This window comes from Elephantulus edwardii, unplaced genomic scaffold, assembly GCF_000299155.1.
Source record: "Elephantulus edwardii isolate Elephantulus edwardi_28Jun2011 unplaced genomic scaffold, EleEdw1.0 scaffold00494, whole genome shotgun sequence".
NCBI lineage: Eukaryota > Metazoa > Chordata > Mammalia > Macroscelidea > Macroscelididae > Elephantulus > Elephantulus edwardii.
The window spans coordinates 425,756-444,016 of NW_006400244.1; the positions used below are offsets into that span (position 1 = coordinate 425,756).

General features: G+C 48.6%; 1 protein-coding gene across 2 annotated transcripts in view; it reads left to right on the forward strand.

Annotated features, from left to right (window-relative positions):
- Positions 1–357: 357 nt before the first annotated feature.
- Positions 358–18,261, forward strand: part of SMARCB1 (SWI/SNF related, matrix associated, actin dependent regulator of chromatin, subfamily b, member 1) — a 38,599-nt gene continuing 20,695 nt past the window's right edge. Inside the window, exons 1-5 of one of the 2 annotated variants that reach the window (XM_006903016.1) lie at positions 358–540; positions 4,392–4,530; positions 6,126–6,255; positions 8,579–8,716; positions 9,527–9,654. In XM_006903016.1, coding sequence (XP_006903078.1) covers positions 448–540; positions 4,392–4,530; positions 6,126–6,255; positions 8,579–8,716; positions 9,527–9,654 — 628 coding nt within the window. In that variant the 5' untranslated portion in view covers positions 358–447. The remainder of the gene's footprint in view (positions 541–4,391; positions 4,531–6,125; positions 6,256–8,578; positions 8,717–9,526; positions 9,655–18,261) is intronic. The other variant, XM_006903017.1, reaches the window with a different exon arrangement.

Genomic DNA, 18,261 nt, shown 5'->3' on the forward strand with positions numbered 1-18,261 from the left:
CTTCGGAGGGGGAAGCGAGCTGGTGGGGAGGGGTGGGCAGGGAGAAAATTGCGGCAATGAATGAATGGAAATCCAAAACCTCTGTAAAAATAAAAAATAAAAAAATTTAAAAACAACAACAACAAAAAAAAACCCCTCTCATCTGATCAGTTTGGAGGATCAACCTGGCAGGATAAAGAAACGAGTCGCGGTTTCTTTAAGGAACTCGCGGGAGCACGCCCTAATCTTTTTGTTCCTGTGGCGGCGCGCGCGTTAGCGTCAACGCCTACGCATGCGCATTGAGAGCGGCCTAGGCAGCAGTGGCGGTGGTGGCAGTGGTGGTGGCTGCAGATTCTACGACGGGCCTAGTACCCGGCCTCAGCTCCTCTCGGCGCGGCGCATCTCGGCCCGCCTCAGCCCTCCCGGCCTTTCGTAGTCTGGCCCCGGCCGACCGCCTCTGTTGCCGCAATGATGATGATGGCGCTAAGCAAGACCTTCGGGCAGAAGCCCGTCAAGTTCCAGCTGGAGGACGATGGCGAATTCTACATGATAGGATCTGAGGTACCCGCGGCGCGACCTTTCCCCATCCCGCCCGCGGAAGCTTCATTCATTTCGGCGGCCGCGCGCGGATGGCCCGGGGGGGCGTGGCGGGGGTGTGTGTGGCCTATCCAGGCCCTATCCGACTCCTTGGATCCCCCATTCATTGCAGCGGGAGCGCGCATGGCAGGGATAGGGTCAGGGGGCGTGGTCTACTCGGGCTCCGCCTCGTGAGTGGCGCAGTCAGCATGGCAGGGGCGTGGTCTGTCTTGGCTCCGCCCGGAGTCTGCGTCTGCGTCGAGTTCCCTATGGTCTTGGCCCCGCGTGGTTCCCTCGTGATGATGTCGAGGTAATCCTTTGCCAGCTAGATGCAGAGAAACGAGGCTTCCTGGTTAGGCCCTTGGGAAACTCAAACTGGTTATGAGATGCACCCTGCCCCATAACCTGTCACGAGCCTGAAAATCGGGATTTGGAAACTTGGGGTACAGTGAGGTCTCTTTTCCCGCTCCACGTTCTCTTGGTGCCAGCGGCGATGTTTTGAGCTTTGATTTATCAGTGAGGAAGCAGGCAGGGCAGAGAAGCTTGCTCTCAGCACTTCAGGAGCGATGGATGCTTTGGAGATCTGAAGGGTTCGGGGGCATGGCGGAATATCATCATTAATCCTCAATTAGGAGTGTGAGAAATATCAGTTGGCTTTAGGAAAGTCCTACCACTGACCCTTGTATAGTAGCCGTTTGTACGAAATGTGTTAAATATTGCCACATTGCCTCATATCCGCTCTGGTGGCCTAGTTCTTAGGGGAGTCTTTATTAGCACTAGGCTCTGTGTCTCTGGCAGTTCCAATCCACCAGTGGCTCCAGAGAAGAAAGATGGGCTTTCTTCTCCCATTACGTTTTATAACCTGATGGAGCCTCTCTGTGTGTGGCATGTGACTGTGGCACCGAGCTTGAGGTTTTTTGAGTTTGATCTAAAAGTGGCTCTCAACTAATATCTTTTCCTTGTTTTTAAATTCATGGGTACAAATACACTTCCCAGATGCAAGTAGCATACACTGAAGTCTTTAAGGAAGGAATGTCTGTCCTACAAAGCAGATACAGAAGGCTGAGAACCACTTATGTAGTCAGTCTCAACATCATACCTAGCATCTCATTCATGTTCTATAAAGTTTTGTCCCTCTCTTCACCCTTGAATGTAGTGCGAAAGAATCCAGCCTGGGCTTGTCTTGCTGAACCTGTGATGGCCCTCATGCCCTTGTCTTGTCTCGTTCAAACTTGTGAGGTCAGAGTTGTTGCTTGTCTTGGAACTTAAGCGTTTCCATGCTGCTGCAGTGTTTACAAAACTGGAGGGTCTGTGAACAGTAAGTACCCTGTGCATGAGATCACACAAGAGCTGTGTTCAGAGAAGGCCTTGAGGGTTTCGCTGGCCTGTTGGGACCGTCCTGCATGCAGGACTCATAAAGTAAATTCTGTGTGTGGAAACCTTTACCTGATCTAAAAGACAGACAGCTGTCAGCACAACTCTCACTTGGAATGGGTGGACCTTTTTAGAAGGAAGTTGCATTTTCTTCAGTGGAGCAAATTGGAAGTCTTAGAAGTAGCTGGGAAGGCACAACGGCCAGGTGGGAAGGGCACCAGGCGGCTTCTAGCCTTTTCTGCCTGTCACGGTTCTCATCTGTGCAGCAAGGTGCTCCGAGTGCATAGTCTTGAAGACCTTCTGCAGGAGGTCTTAGGTGCCCTCAAGTTGACTACAGCTCATAGTGGCCCTGAGAACAACAGAACTGAACCCTGCGCTGTCCTGTGCTGTCCTCATGTCCACAGTTTGTGAGCCCATTGTGACAGTCACTGTGCCAATCCATCTTGTTGAAGGTCTTCCTCTCTTTCTCTGACCTTCAGCCTTTCCCAGCATGATGTCTTCCCTAAGAGCTGAACCCTTCTCACAACATGCTTAGAGTATGTGAGAGGAAGTTTCACCATCCTTGCCTCTAAGGAACACCCTGGATTCTCTTCCTCCAGGACATATCTGTGTGTTCTTTTGGCAGTCCATGGAATATTCAGTACTCTTCTCCAGCACCACAGCTCAGAGGCATCGATTCTTCTTCAGTTTTCTCTGCTTATTCTCCAATTTTCAGATTCGTGTTGTTGTTGTTGTATACCACTGAGTTGGAACAACCCATAGCTTTCCCTCTAGCAGGCTTTCAGAGATTGCCCATCCTTCTCCCACAGAGCAGTTAATGGACTCGAACTTTGTGACTTTGTGTTGGCAGCACAATTCCTTACCACTAAGCCACGAGAGCCCCACAGATATATATTCTTTAAAGTGACACAGCACATTTTCTCAGTGCAATTGTCTGGATTTTTTGGCTTTGGTGGATGTTGATTTGGACCCAAGTGAAATGAAATTGTTGACAGTGTCCCAGTTGTGTGGGACCTCATGGTCTTGAAGACCTTCTGTGGAGCACACTGTAGGTTTTTAGAAGGCTAAGAGCAGCCTTCTGTCTCAGCCACTCTGCTCCTGTGCCTGCTTGTTACATGAAAGTTCTTTCTAAAGAGTCCATGTGCCTGGCCTGGTCTGCAGAGCTCTGGGTAGATGAGTTCTAACTGTTCTTTCAGACTAGGCTCAACAAAAATAGCAGCCCACTGGAGTTCAGGGACAAAGTTAAGGCCAGAAAGCTGTTTGGGGTCCCCTCCACCCCATGTCCCCACAGCTGCTGGATGGGTAACCTTTGTCCCTGGGCACAGCCTCTGTGTTCCATGCACCCCACAGAGTGGCATTTGCTGCTGCTATGAGCTTGTGTCCTGTACTCTTGGCATCTGCAGGCAGTTGTGGTCAGATCAGGCCGTAGTGACAGCTGAGAGAGCCCTGGTATATCACCTTTGTTTGACAGTTCATCTGGGTCCAGGCCTGATGCTGGCATCTCCTGAGTGCTGAAGTTTTGAGGGGCTGCCCCTCAGGGCAATAATGAGAAGCGTGTTCAGATGCCTCATGGGAAGTGTGTGTCTACCCTTGATGGCGTTGGCTGGGGCTCATGGTGACCAGCAGCTGTGCTTTCTGCTGGGGATTTGGAGGGACTATGCAGAGGCTCTGCTTGAGTATTCTGCAGGTCTTTGATGCATAAAACTTGGAGAAACCAGCTTCTGCTTGATAGTGTAAGAGTTGGGATGACAAAGTGGTCCCTCACTTTGAGGAACAGTGGTCATTGGTGCAGAACATTTGACAGCAGTCAAGAGACACTGGGATCTGGGGGAGCCAGTACCCAGCCATGGGGTTCTGAACAACGGCTGTGTAGGGTCAGCTGGACAGTGTGGCTTCTTCATAAAAACTTGAGGGACAGATTACCTTTCCCTGAAGGAAGTTAGGTTACAGGGACAAAGAGACCAATTTTGTTCAGGAGCGTCTGCTCACCCTGAAGTGTACTGCTTGCTGATAACGTTTGGCTTTTAACACAACAGGTTATGTTGTTTTTCCTGGTTTCTGCTGCTTTTACTAAACAAAGTAATGCAGAGGGTGATCTCCCATCTGTCTGAAATTAAGAGACCTTTCCAGTATTTATTCCCTTGTAAAAACATCAAAGTCTCCTTCTGAAGATTAAGGAAAGCCCCAGAGGCCAAGTGTAACTGGAGTGTGCCTGAAGCCGCTGGTCCAAGTCAGAACCTCAGGGGGCATCTTGGGAAGCTAAGAGGAACTCTGCCAGTACCTGCTCTAGCCTTTCCTGTGTGGTCCATTTGTCAGGAGGCTGATAGGACTCCACCCTGTGGGGCAACTCCTGGCCAATATGACCCTTCGTTGCACCCTTGACACTGGTGGCTGACGTCTGTTGCCCAGGTCCTCCTCCCTGCCGAGGCCCCTCATAACTACTCTCCCCGCTTCACTCACAGGTGGGGAACTACCTTCGTATGTTCCGAGGTTCTCTGTACAAGAGGTACCCCTCACTGTGGAGGCGGCTAGCCACTGTGGAAGAAAGGAAGAAAATAGTTGCATCGTCACATGGTAAAAAAACAAAACCTAACACTAAGGGTGCGTCTTCACGAGGGTTTGTAAACCTGTTTCAAAACCACTCGCTTCTGTCATCGAGATAAAACGTTTTCACGCCAGTGTCTTCACCGCTGCCCGCCTTGGGCGTACGCTGCCAGGGTGTCCCCAGAAGTGCTATCCTGTGGCCACTGTCACCCAGTGGCCCGTGGCGCTGGCTGCCTCTCCTCAGGGGTCTCAGGGGGCAGGGAGGACCGGGGCTGGGAGCGGGGTGCCGTGAAGACACGCTGGTCTCAAAACGTTTTAGGCATGCTGTGATGCCCTGCCATTGTGTGGCGTGTCCATCATCCTCCATGCTGCCTGAGCTGTGGGTGGTCACCTGCCGCCCACTCCCAGGGACTCACCGCTTGCTTTCAAAAGCACGTCATTCGTAGTCGTGTCCCTGTGGGCAGCCATGCGAGCCCACCTGCATGCTGGGCTCTGGGCGGGCTGTGTGGCCTGGGGTTCAAGTGTGACCCTAGCGTACAACAGGTGTACTTCTGGCTGTGGCAGCTCTGTACAGGGTGAGGCTGCTAGTCCTGTAATCTCCCCAGGAAAGACCCCAAGTGGGAGCCCCCGGGTGCCAGGGAGGCGTCGGAGCCTGCTCACAGAGACGCCTTGTAGACAGCTGTCCAGCCCGGGCCAAGGTCGCCTGGAGTGTTTGTATATGTTAGGGTGTGTGCGCGCATGTGAGATGTGTGCGCGTGCGTGGTGTGTGCTGTGTGCATGCTTATGTGTCCACGGTTGAATGTGTTATATGCATGCTTGTGCGTTGTGTGTATGCTGTGTGTATCACATGTGCCTATGTGCATGTGTGCGTGCATGCTCAAGTGTGCATGCATGTGTGTGTGCGTGCGCTCACGCGCGTGCAGACATGTGTACTGCTTGTGTGCACGTGAGCACGTGTGTACACAGCTTCAGAATGGGCCGGTTCTGCCCGGCTGCTATGGTCCTGTTTGCTGTGGGTAGAGTAGTGATTCTTTTAATCCAGGAGCCAGCGCTGCTTCCCTGCTGTGCCTGCCTGGCCCATCCAGCATGGTGCTGCCCCACACATGGCTGGAGTCAGGTCCTGGCTGCAGTGCCCCTGCGCCTGGCGACACTTCCCGGAATGAGTCGGATCTCTGGAGAATCTTTCCACGGAGGATCCCTTATGGCACCTGGGAAGCCATGTCTTTGGGGGAAGCATCTCCTTCAAGCTCTCCTGGCTCTTGTTTTAAAAGAAAGCGTTTCCATCTCTCATTCCATCCCTCCACCCTGCTTTGTGTTGAGTTACAGTGTGTAAAACCTCTGCACCCCAGTTTCCTCCCCCCAGGCCACTGTCCTCTCTGAGGGCCCAGAATACTTGGTCTTGAGTCTGGGGTGGATGTCCCTGGGCATCCCGTCTCTGGGATGCAGCAGCACACACAAACCCGTGGTTTGTCACTGGTGGGACAGGGCCTCTCCCTTCTGGCAGAGACCAGGCTGGGTTGCAGTGGCTTTGACACCTAGTACCCCCGCATCCTGCATGCAAGGTCCTTGATGTGCAGTGCCCATGCTGACTGCTGCCCAATTCCCCGCTGCCCTCCCTGCAGCCCAGCTGATGCAGTGTCTCTCGGTTACAGATCATGGCTACACGACGCTGGCCACTAGCGTGACCCTCCTGAAGGCCTCAGAGGTAGAAGAGATCCTGGATGGCAATGACGAGAAGTACAAGGCTGTCTCCATTAGCACAGAGCCTCCCACCTACCTCAGGTATGCTTCCTGAGCTGGGCACGCCAAGCCTAGCTTACTCCTCACACATGGTAGCCTGGCCCCCTCGGGGCCTGAGCCTTGAACACTCCACCTGTGTGCACAGGTGTCGAATAGCCCCTCTGGGTTCTATCTCACTGGATTTGATAAGAACTGTCAGTCAAGTTTCAGCCCCAGCAAGTTGCTGAGACAGCTTTTGATATCAAAATGGATAACTTGTAAGAAAGCATGCGGGCAAGAGAAGTGAATTTGACTTGGAAAAACCAAGAGCCTCTAAGAGAGTGTTTGTGCTGAAATCCAAAGGCAGATAGTAGGCTGGGAGTTGCTGTGTTATGTGGAAGGTGTGTGCAAACCCATGAGGAAAAAAATACTTGGCTTCCCTCAGATTAGTGAGGGAGTAAGCAGATGAGAGGAGCAAGGGGTTATCCAGGGTATTACAAAGAACTTAGAGTAGAAACACCAGCAGCAAACAGAGTACTATTGCCTTGTGTGTGGGGTGCCCTTGGGAAGACTGTTACATCAGGTGGTGTGTCCCTGTGTCCCTATCAGCACACTCACACAGCTGTGACATTGGGTGGTAACTTCTCACCAGCACCCTCACACACAATTTTGACATCAGGTCGTGTAATACCCTCACGCACAGCTGTGACATCAGGTGGTGACTCCCCACCAGCACCCTCACACAAAGCTGTGACATCAGGTGGTTTGGTGTCCCCATCAGGTGTGTCTGCTTACACACACTTGTTCTCTGAAGAGCCATGGACACAGCAAGGTGTCCTGAGCCTTGGGAACAGCCACTCAGCCTGGCTATGACCCTCCCATTCTTGCCAGATGGATTCTATGGTAACCCCAAACATGGATCCCATGAGGCAAGCTAAGTGCAGAATTGCACTCACTCATGTTACGTAGGTATGAGCACAACGAGGGCCCTGAGTGTGGTGGAGATGGTGCCCTGGCACCAGCCAGGGCACGGCCTCTGTCTGTCTTTCATCAGGGTCCACTGTGAGTGTAATTACTTAATGACACCACACAGCAACAGTGTTAGGTGTCTGCTTGCTTCATGTGTCTTGCCTTCAAGAAATAGGCACTGGTAGCAGAGTGGGCAGAAAGCTGTGTTGCTAGCCCACTGACAGCACTTCAGGCAGTTCAAATCCACCAACAGCTCTGCGGGAGAAAGATGGGCAGTCTTCTCCCATGTGATTTACCACCTTGCAAACCCACTATGAGGTCAGCTCAAAGTCCATCCTACTCGGCAGCAATGAGAGAAATAGGCCCAGGCCCAGGGACACAATAAACAGGGTTGGCTTGTGTGCAGAGAGGCGCTTCACTCTCTGGTTTTGTCACAGGACTGTTTTTGTGGGTGTGTGTCTAGAGGCATCCTGAGGACATGTGTGTGGCAAGTTCTGCCCCCAAGGAGTGTAACGAGAATAGATGCAAGCTGGCCCTTTCCCGAGGGGCCCGTGCAGGAAATCACACACATAGTCGGGGGTCCTTTCAAGTCTGTCCCCCCACCCCCAACTGAGAGCTCCCTGGTTATAAGAATGCTGGGGCTGGGGCAGCTGAAAGGGACATGGCTGCAGTGTCTGGTAGAGTAACAGGAGTAGGAGTGCCAAACCTGGCAGAGCACCAGTAGCTACTTAACCCACTGCAGGCATTAGGGGTGCAGGGGGGAACCCCCTCAGGATGCAGTGTCTCGTAGTGGAGGGAAGGTTTCATCATCGTGTGACTTGGGCCCCAAGTCCATAATGTGTCATCTTGCATTCATGTTGTGTCTTAGCCATGTGCGTCATCGCGTGTTTGCTATCTCGAGTGCTCTCTCTGTCTCAGCCATGTGCCGTCCCGTGTGCTCGCTGTGTGTCAACCATGTGCCATCCCATGCGCTTGTTGCATCTGCATGTTGTCATATGTGCCTCCAGTGTGGCACAGCTGCACGTGTCATCACACTCTGTGGCATGGCTGCATGTGTCCCCACACATGCTGTCGATGTCAGGCTCCTGTGCACCTGAGCTTCTGTAACCTTCCCCATAGCATCTGTCCCATGGAGGAGAAGGCTGGTCCTGCAGAAGTCCCAAGGACACTTGTTGGGGCCCCTGATCACTTCGGACTGGGCTATCCTTCTCTGTTTGGGACCTTGGATCTCTGTCCTTAGGGAGCTGGGAGCTTGACAAGCAAGTGTGGGGTACACTCGGCCCCCAGGGCTGATGTGGCAGGTAGGACCAGGATTTATACCCTCACGGACTGTGAGTGCAACTGTGCCTTGACCTTCACTGCTGCTGGCTTGGCAGTGCTCCCGGCTGATAAGAGGCCTTCTCCTGTATCTTCCCAGGGAACAGAAAGCCAAGAGGAACAGCCAGTGGGTGCCCACCCTGCCCAATAGCTCCCACCACCTGGACGCTGTGCCCTGTTCCACCACCATCAACAGGAACCGCATGGGCCGAGACAAGAAGAGGACCTTCCCTCTCTGGTGAGCGCAAGGCCAGCCCACCCCTCCACTGAGGTTGACCCTTGTTTCCCAGCGCAGTCTAATGTCGTTCCCGCAGAAAAGCCCTCTGAGCTAACGTTCCAGAAGGCTTCTTCCTCTCAGCGTGGCTTTGGTCAACCTCCAGCCGTGTGCTCCCAGGCCTGTCCCCAGCTGTGCCTCTTACTTCCAGCACCCTAGGAGAACCCCTCACCATGGTGGCCAGGCCCTTTGGAAATGGGTACAACCTTGTGGTTTGAAATGCCACCCCATATCTTACACCACATCATTGTGCTGGGGTTGCTGTGACAGGTCACCACAGACTGAGGCTTAAGCAACAGGTATTTATTCTCTGGAGATCCTGGAGGTCAGAAGCCTACAGTTTGTTTTGCTGGGCCCTGCTCCGTCTGGAGCTTACCTGAGTCCATTTCTGGCCTCCTCTATTACCAGGAGGCGTGGATGGTTCCTTGGAACTTCTGGCATTGGTCATGGTGCAGGGAGGGAGTTAAAAACATGCACCCCAGGGGCCCTGGGTGACACTGTCATGGAGCAGTGTCCTGAGTGGTACCACGGTGTCCTGAGTGGTATCACGGTGTCCTGGGTGGTACCACGGTGTCCTGGGTGGTTCCATGGTGTCCTGGGTGACACTATCATGGAGCAGTGTGTCCTAGGTGGTACCACCGTGTCCTGGGTGGTACCACCGTGTCCTGGGTGACAACTGTCATGGAGCAGGGTCCTGGGTGGTACCATGGTGTCTTGGTTGGTCCCACAGTACAGTGTCCTGGGCTCTTGCTGAGTGCTTTTGCCATCTCCTAGCTTTGATGACCACGACCCTGCCGTCATCCACGAGAATGCCTCCCAGCCTGAGGTGCTGGTGCCCATCCGACTGGACATGGAGATTGATGGGCAGAAGTTGCGGGACGCCTTCACCTGGAACATGAATGGTAAGTGGGTGTGTGTTCTGGCCATGGGCCCTCACCCAGCCGCCTTGGCACTGCCTGTGGACAAACCCCTCCTGCCCTGTGCTGGTGGTCCTGGGCTCTAAACATGCCTAATAGGTGACTATGGCCTGTGAATATGAGTCTCCCTCGGGTGATGGCAGTGGGCTCTACCAGGTGGCTGCCCCTCAGTGTGCAGGCCCTCCCTCGGTCCAGCGTTTCTCTTTGCAAACTATCCTCCAGGTCTGGGGTCAGGTTCTGGTTCCAGCCCTATTCCACTTTTGGCCTCCAGCTGAAACCAGGTCTGTTCATGCCGAGCGGGGAGGCAGGACCCTGTGCACAAGCTTCATCCTGCTGGATTGTCAGGAGACCAAGTTGTGGACTCTCGATGTCCCCTGACCTTGCATGTTTCTACTTTAACCACTTTTGTGCTCACAGAACTTTTCCCCAGAGGAGTGTCCTCAGGGAGGCTGCCTGTGGAGATAGAGGTGAGATGTGATGTGTTGGGCTTTGTGGGAAAACTCAGGCTTGGCCAGGCCCTCACAAGGCACTTGGTGTCACAGCATCTCCTGAGGATGCTGGGCTTCAGTGCGCTGTACTGTGTCCTCGCTCGAAGGCGGTGGTGAGTTCAGGGCTGTGTGTGATTCTGCTTCGCCAGCCTGGCGTTGCACCAGCCATTCCTTACCTGAATCCCACATAATTTAGTTCATCCAGGGCACCTGGGTACTGGCATTCTGTGAATTCTTGGTGGTCCTGGTATTTAGAGTGTCCTGAGCTATGATTCCTAACTAGTGGCTTGAAAGCTGCACCTGGATGTGGTAGTTAAGAGGGCACATTCAGAACTGTTCTTGATTACTGTGATTTTAATTATATTTAACGTGAAAAGGGACATCATGCTTGAAAAAATTGAGGGTTAGCAGAAGAGAGGAAGACCCACAACGAGATGGACAGACACAGTGACGGCAGCAGTGGGCTCAGGTGTGTCAGAGAGGGTGAGGTTGGCGCAGGATAGGACTGGGTTCAACTCTGTTGTTCAGAGGGTCACTGTGAGTTGTACTTCACTCCATGATACCTAACAGTAACTTACTTTGAAACGTCATCAAACCTTAAAGGCAGCCATGAGAATCTATCCCTGTGGGAACTTAAAAATGTAAAACAGCACTAGTTGAACACATGACTGAACCAAATGTCCTCAGGGAGGCTAAAAGAAGGGTTTGCCTCAGCTCTTGATAAGCTTTGGTGTGTGATGAGTTCAGGTTCTCTTCTCTAGAAATGGTAGAAAACATAGATGATCTGGTTGGTAAGATATACTATCATTGACCTTCACAGTTACCTGAGTGAGGAAAGAAAGAGTTGTGTAATAAAATGTGCACCTGCAAAGATACCACCTTCCCTTCACCCTGGAGGACAGGCACCCCTGGAGAAGGCCTGAGGAGCTGAGAAGCTGCCTGAGGAAGGGGTTTGGACTCAGTCCCCACACATAGGCAGAAAGGTGGGCTGGGTCGCCTCCAGGGTCCACACCACAGGATGTGACTATGGCAGCCTTTTAGATTCATGTCCACATGTTTACTTCAGATGCTTAAATAAATCAAAGTGATGCTCTCCAGAAGTCTAGTGTACCTTTAAGACCAAAGGATCCATGCCAGGTTCACTGAAAGTGAAGATTCTGAGTGCAACCAGGAAGGAATAGCAACTCACCCAGAGGGAAGGACCATTAGACTAACCACAGATTTGCCATTGGAAATCATGGAGGGGATGATAGCACAGTATTTTTCAACTGTTGGGGGGGAAAAAACCCCCAAAGCCTATCATTTCTGAATCTTCTATCTGGTGAAAATATCCTTTGAGAATCAAGGGGAACCAGGACAGTCTCAGACAAAGAAAAACTAAGATAATTTATTGCCTACAGCCTACTCAAGGAAAGTAAATTGTTCCAGGAAAGGAAACAATAAAAGAGGGAATTTAGGATATCAAGAAAGAATGTGTAAAGCAAAAACCACGAGTAAGAGTAAATATAATTGGTCTTCCTTCTCTTACGTTGTCTTTGATGGTTGTAAGCAAGTCATTATCTGATGTGAGACTGTTTAAAAGGAGCTGTGTAGAGCAAGTCATTATCTGATGTGAGACTGTTTAAAAGGAGCTGTGTAGAAAGACATAAAGGGAGCTAATTACAGTATACTGTCAATGTCAGTAGGTTATGATAAGGCACATAAATATAACACTCAGAGTCACCACCAGTGAAAATTACATAAGTGATATATACAAAACCCTATAAAGGTGTCATAATAGAATTCTACAAAATATTCAAGTCAGACGTAGTAAAGCAAGAAAAAAATGGAGAAACAGGAACCCCCCCCCAAAAAAAGACAGATTTAAGCCATGAAATGTTTAAAAAAAATTGTATTACATGCATAGCCTAAATATACCAGTTAAAATACAAGAATTGGCAGAATGAGTTATTTAAAAAAAAACAAAACACCAAACGCTTGTCTACGAGATACATATATGTTATTTACAAGAGACTCACTTCAAGTATAATAATATAAATAGTTTAAAAGTGAAAAGATGGAAAAAATACATAGCACAAAAGCATTCATCAAAGGAAAGCAGGATTGACCTTCTCTCACAAAGTAGCTGGTGGCCTCAAACTGCATGCCTTCAGGATTGCAGTGCAGCTGCTTGCTCCTAGGCCACCAGAGATGACTTGAGAGAAACTCACTTCAAGTATAAGAATATTAACAGGTTGGAAAGATGGAACAATACATAGCACAAAAGCATTAATCAAAGGAAAGCAGAATTGACTATATTAATAGCAGGACTACAAAAGTAGAGAAAATAACCAGAGACAGATGAGACAATCTGCCATCAAGTCGCTTCCAACTGGGGATTTCCGAGGCTGTCAATCATTACAGGAGAAGATGGTCCTTCATTCTTTTACAGAGCAACTGGTGGATTTGAACTGTTGACTTTTCAGTTAGCAGCCTTGTACCTTATACACGGTAGCACCAGGGCTCCTTAGGGACAGAGAGGAGCATTAAATCTGATTACAAGTCAGTCCATCCTCATTAGTCTGTGTTTGTGCACCAAACAACAGAGCTAAAGAATATGTCAAGCAAAAACTGTTAGAACTCAAAGAGGAGTAGATAAACATGCAATTATAGTAGAAGCTTCAGTACCCCCTCAATAAATGATGAAAAGAAAAAAACAGAGAACTCCACTAGCCAACAGAAGCTGAGCAACAATGATAGAATATGCTGTCACACACAGCACAATAATACATTGTCTTTCCAATTGCTGTGGGATGTGGGCCACAGTAATGCTATCCTGGACTATATACCAACCTCTACCAATGGAGTCCCTGCTTGCTGAAACTGAGGAGGACCTGAAGTGCTTGCTGCTGAGGGTCAGGGACTGCAGCCTTTAATATGGATTGAGGCTCAATGTCAAGAAGACAAAGATTCTCACCACTGGACCAAATGGCAGCATCAGGATGGATGGTGAGGAGACTGAGATTGTGCATAGCTTTAGTTTGCTTGGCTCCACAATCAACAATCTTGGCACCAGCAGCCAGGAGATTAAAAGACATATTGCCATGACAAAGTCTGCTGTTAGGGACCTCTCTAAAGTACTCAAGAGCAACGGTGTGTCTCTGGAGACAAAGATGCGTCTGGTATAGGCCATGGTCTTTGCAGTCACTTGTTATGCATTAGAGAGCTGGACAGTGACCAAGAAGGATAAAAGGAGAATTGATGCTTTTGAGCTTTGGTGTTGGAGAAGAGTGCTGAAGGTGCCATGGACTGTTAAGAGAACAAACAGATTCATCTTGGAGAGGGTTAAAACCAGGTTGCTCCTTGGAGGCAAGGATTCTGAGGCTTCATCTGACATACTTTGGTCATGTTGTAAGGAGAGACTGGTCCTTGGAGAGGGACATCATGCTTGGGAGGGTGGAGGGCAGGCGCAGGAGGGGAAGGCCCTCTGGGAGATGGATTGATTCGGTGACTGGGGCAATCGGGATGAGTTGTGTTGTAGGCAGTGAGATTGGCACAGGACAGAGCAGAGTTTAGAGCTGTTGTACATAGGGTTGCTATGAGTCACAAGCGACTCAACGGCACATAACAACAATAACAACCACCAGTGGAAAAGAATCAAGTTCATACAGATGCTCTCTGAGCAAATAAAGTACTTAGGAACCAAACTATACTTGGAATGTACTAAAAAATACTTGGAAACTAAGCTGGACTTCGAAATAACAAAGAAATCAGACTGACAAAGCATTTGGCAAAATTTACCACCCAATCATGACATACACAGAAAAAAGAGGAAGTGAGAAGTTCCTCATTCTGCTAAAAGAGTATCAGTAGAAAACCTTTTAAGCCTGGTGTTATTCTTTTTTTTTTTTTTTTTATTTTTTGTGTGAGTGTACCGTCAAATCAGATCTGACTGGTACAGGAGGAGATTGTCCCTCCTTCCCCAGCAGAGCATCTTGTGGATTCGAACCGTGCGCCTCTGGGATTGTAGTTGCAGCTCCTTGCCACTAGGCCACCAGAGCTCCCCTTGGTGTTATTCTTTTTTTTTTTTTTTTTGGTGTTATTCTTGAAGGTGACAGACTGAATTCTTTCCCTGTCCGATTGGGCAGGAGTTAAGGATGTCTGTTCTCATCATTCATAGTCATCGCAGGAGTGGCAGTTCTCACGAGTGCAGTTAAAGCACAAAGGGGAAATGAAAGGTATACAGATTAAGGAAGAAAGGTTGCAGATGACATGCATCTAAAAAACCTCTTTTTTAAAACCACCAAATAACTGAATTCATCAAGGTCACAGCATACAAGACAAATATGCAAGTCCAATTGTATTTCTGTATACTAGCATAGACAATAACATTGAAAATCCAGTGCCATTTATAATACCTGAAAGTACTTATAAGCTTTCTAATAGAACATGTGCTGGACTTGACTTGAAGACTGAAAAACAATAAAACTCAGAGTAGCTTGAAATAAAGGGAGAGACTTGCTTGCTATGTCCACAGATGAGAAGGCCCAGAGTAGTAAGGAGCGTGGTGGGGTAGTCCTGCTGTCCTGATCCAAAGGCCATATCTCACTGGGGGTGCACATTGACCCATCGCTCTTAGGGAACAGATGGACAGTCTCCTCCCTTGTGATTTCCAGCCTCAGAAACCTAGTGGAGGGTTAGCTAGCTGTCAGTCAGTTCTGACTTGAGAGCAATGAGTTTGAGGGTTTTTTAGTTTCATTGGTAAAGATGCCAACCCTTCCTGGATTGTTAGCAAGATTCAGTGTGATTCCTAGAAAAGTACCAAGGAAAAACAAAGATACTAGAATTACTCAAACAAGTTGTGAAGAGAATAAAATGAAACTGTTTACCTGATTTTGAGGCTTGCTATGCCATAATAGTAATGAAGACTGTGTGACATCAACAGAGCTGGGCACTGTTGATGAATCAGTGACACAGTTAGTAACTCTGAAATGCCTGACATCAGGGGCCATAATTTGAATGAAGACCAGCCAAAAGCCAATCTGTGTGAACTGGAAGGCAGATGAAGGCAGAGATGACAAAGCTTCGTCTCATCTATTCAGATAGCGTGCTGCTAGGAGAGGCTGTTCGTTGGGGAGGGACATCATGCTTGGAAAGGTGAGAGTCAGCAAAAGAGAGGAAGATACTCAGCCAAGTGGATTGACACAGTGACTATAGCAATGGGCCTGAGTGTGTCACAGATGATGAGGATGGCACAGGACAGGACACGGTTCAGATCGGGTTGCTATGAGTCATACTCAGTGGCAACTAACAACAACAACAACAACAGTCTTTCTACCACAGCTGACAACAGCCTTCCTCTCTGTGGCAATCCCTGCTTAGCTCTACTGAACCCACATGCCACATCAGCTAAATGATTTAGTAGGGGAGTGGCAGGGTATAGCTCAGGATCAAGATTAGCGGGCGATAGCTTGGCATCAGAATCAGGAACCATGTGGGCAGAGTTAGGGGGATCCCTGAGATGGCGGACACACCCCTCCCTTCTCTTGTGTGGACCCCTGTCCCTCAGCTCCTCCTGGTCATGCAGCAAGCAGGCCATTCTCTGCTACACATACACCCTCTCAGAATAGGCCTCTCATGCCCACATGGCGAGGCCTCCCAGCCTTCAGCCTGCCTGCCTGCTCTGAACCCTTCCACTGCTGGCTGACCTAGCTCATAGTGAGCCAGCCTTGTCGGCTCTCTTATTTGCGTTTGCAGTGCTGCCAGAGTACCCCTTAATTGTGGACACCAAGAAATGTTGACTGTGTACCTCCCTCATACTACATAAAAACAGCAAAAGAAGAATCTAGGTAAATGTACACACCAAGGTATGTTGCGGTGTACCCCTTAAATTTGGATTGTTCTCCCTGCTAGGTAAGAATAGTGAAGCAGGAGTCCAGACTTTCTATGCAAATGAAGAGGCTTATTAGGGAAAATACTTTGCAAAGGGAGACATGGAGGGCTGAAGCAGTGCTAACTCATGTCTCACTAGACAAAATATTTTTTTAATAAAAGTTTTCTATTTTAATCGTGATTGTAACAAAAGTTTACAGAAAAGTTAGATTTTTATTCATTCCTTCATTGTTGCACATTGTACCCTCTCCCTCCCTTCCCCCTCTTTTAGTTCTCTTTTTTTTCCTTTCTTTTCTTTTTCTTTTTTTTTTTTTAAATATTCATTCATTGTTGCACAATTACCTCCCTCCTCCCACCCTGGACAAAATAATTTTTGTTCTTTGTAGAGATGTAGATGGGAAGGAGTTTCTTGTTTATTTGTAGGAGTAGATGGGGAATTCCAGGAAATGACCCAGACAGGAGCAATGTGTGTGCACAGCTCTCCCTGGCTCTGCAAGGCACCTGGGTCAAGAGAGATCCCTTATGGGGAGCCGTGGACCAGCGTCTTCCACTTCAATTCTTTTGTCTGGGATATAACTTCACCTCCTGGCTTCCCCTCATCCCAGGTTTTCAGGAACTTAATCTGTAGAGAACACGATGTTACCAAAAGGGTGGATTTACAGTCATCAGATGTTAATGGACAATAAAGTCCAAGACAGTGCCAGGGTGCCAGGAAGGGCTGAGAAGTGAAGTCACATCCCCTCTTTTAGTGGCAGCAGACTTCTGCTGTCACTTTTGCTGTTTTCAGTGTTACAGTTCTTTTAGGAGATTCCTGGCTTCCTTTCTTTGCTACTCTTGCTATTTCTGCTTGTCTGACTCAAGCCACGGTATTGTCAGTTGCCTAAGACAGACTTATTGTTCTTTTTCTAGTCCATGGTATGTTTAGTGTTTTTTGCCAGCATCACAGTTCAGACATCAAGGATTGGTGGTATAAATAAGTTAAGCATTCTTTGTCAAGGCTTGACCCTCTCATGGGGCCACAAAGTGACCAGTCTCTCTGTAGACCCCTCACATTTTATTTGCATACATATATGCATCAGAGAGCTGTACAATAACTAAGGATGACAGAAGAATTGATGCCTTTGAGTTCTGTTGCTGGAGAAAAGTCTTGAACATACTGTGGACCACCAACAAAACAAATAGCTCTGTCTTGGAGAGGGTGAAAGCAAGATTCTCCTTGGAGGCTAGGATTTTAAAGCTCCATCTCACATTGGGCACGGGGCCAGGGGGGAGTCAGTGAAACACAAGTAAACATCTTTCTGGTATTCTCAGCCAAGATCCATCAGCAGTGATACCCCTCATTGTGTGGTCTCTTCTGAATCCATAGTAAACTTCTGACAGTTTCCTATTAATGTACTGTTCTAGCTATTTATAAATAATGCTTAGCAAGATTATACTTCTTTGTGATATTAATAATATTATTCAGTAATTTTTGTGCTCTGTTGGATCATGACTTTTTGTGTTTTGCCTTTTTTACTGGGCACAAATAGGAGATGTCTTCCAGTCAGTTGGCCTGGTAGCTATCCTCCAGATTTCTTGGCATAGGCTAATGAGCACGTCCAAGCCTGCATCGGTTTGCTGAAATGCCTCAGTTGGTATTTCATCCCTTTCTTTAGCTTTAGTTTTTACCATTGCCTTTATGCAGAACATTACAGATAATGTGAGTTACAGAACACTTACTTATGCTCATGTTTATCTGTACAGCGACTACAAACACTTGCTTGAATGAAACAGGATTATTGTATGCTTTAAAGGCAGGAAAAGTGTGCCTCGGGGTTGTATCCTTTCCGGTACTAATGTAATCAGTATGCAGAGTTAAATAATCTGAGAAACTTGCCTCTGTGAAGGCAAATACAGGATTAAAATGGGGGAAGACACATGAATAGTTTTCAGTATGTAGCTGACACAATTTTACTTACAGAAAACAAAGATTTTAGGTACTTCTTTATGAAGCTTAAAGACAATGTTTTCAGTATAGACTATACCTTAACACAAAGTAAAAATCCTTACACCTGGACCAATAAACAACATCATGATAAATGGCGAAAAGAGTGATGTTGTCAGGGAGTTTGTTTTTCTTGGACCTACAGTCAGCAACCATGGCCGCTAAAGTCAGGAAATCAAATGATGGCATCTGGGTAAGGTGGAGGCCTCGACAGACCCTCCACAGCAGAGACAGAAAATAAAGATAACA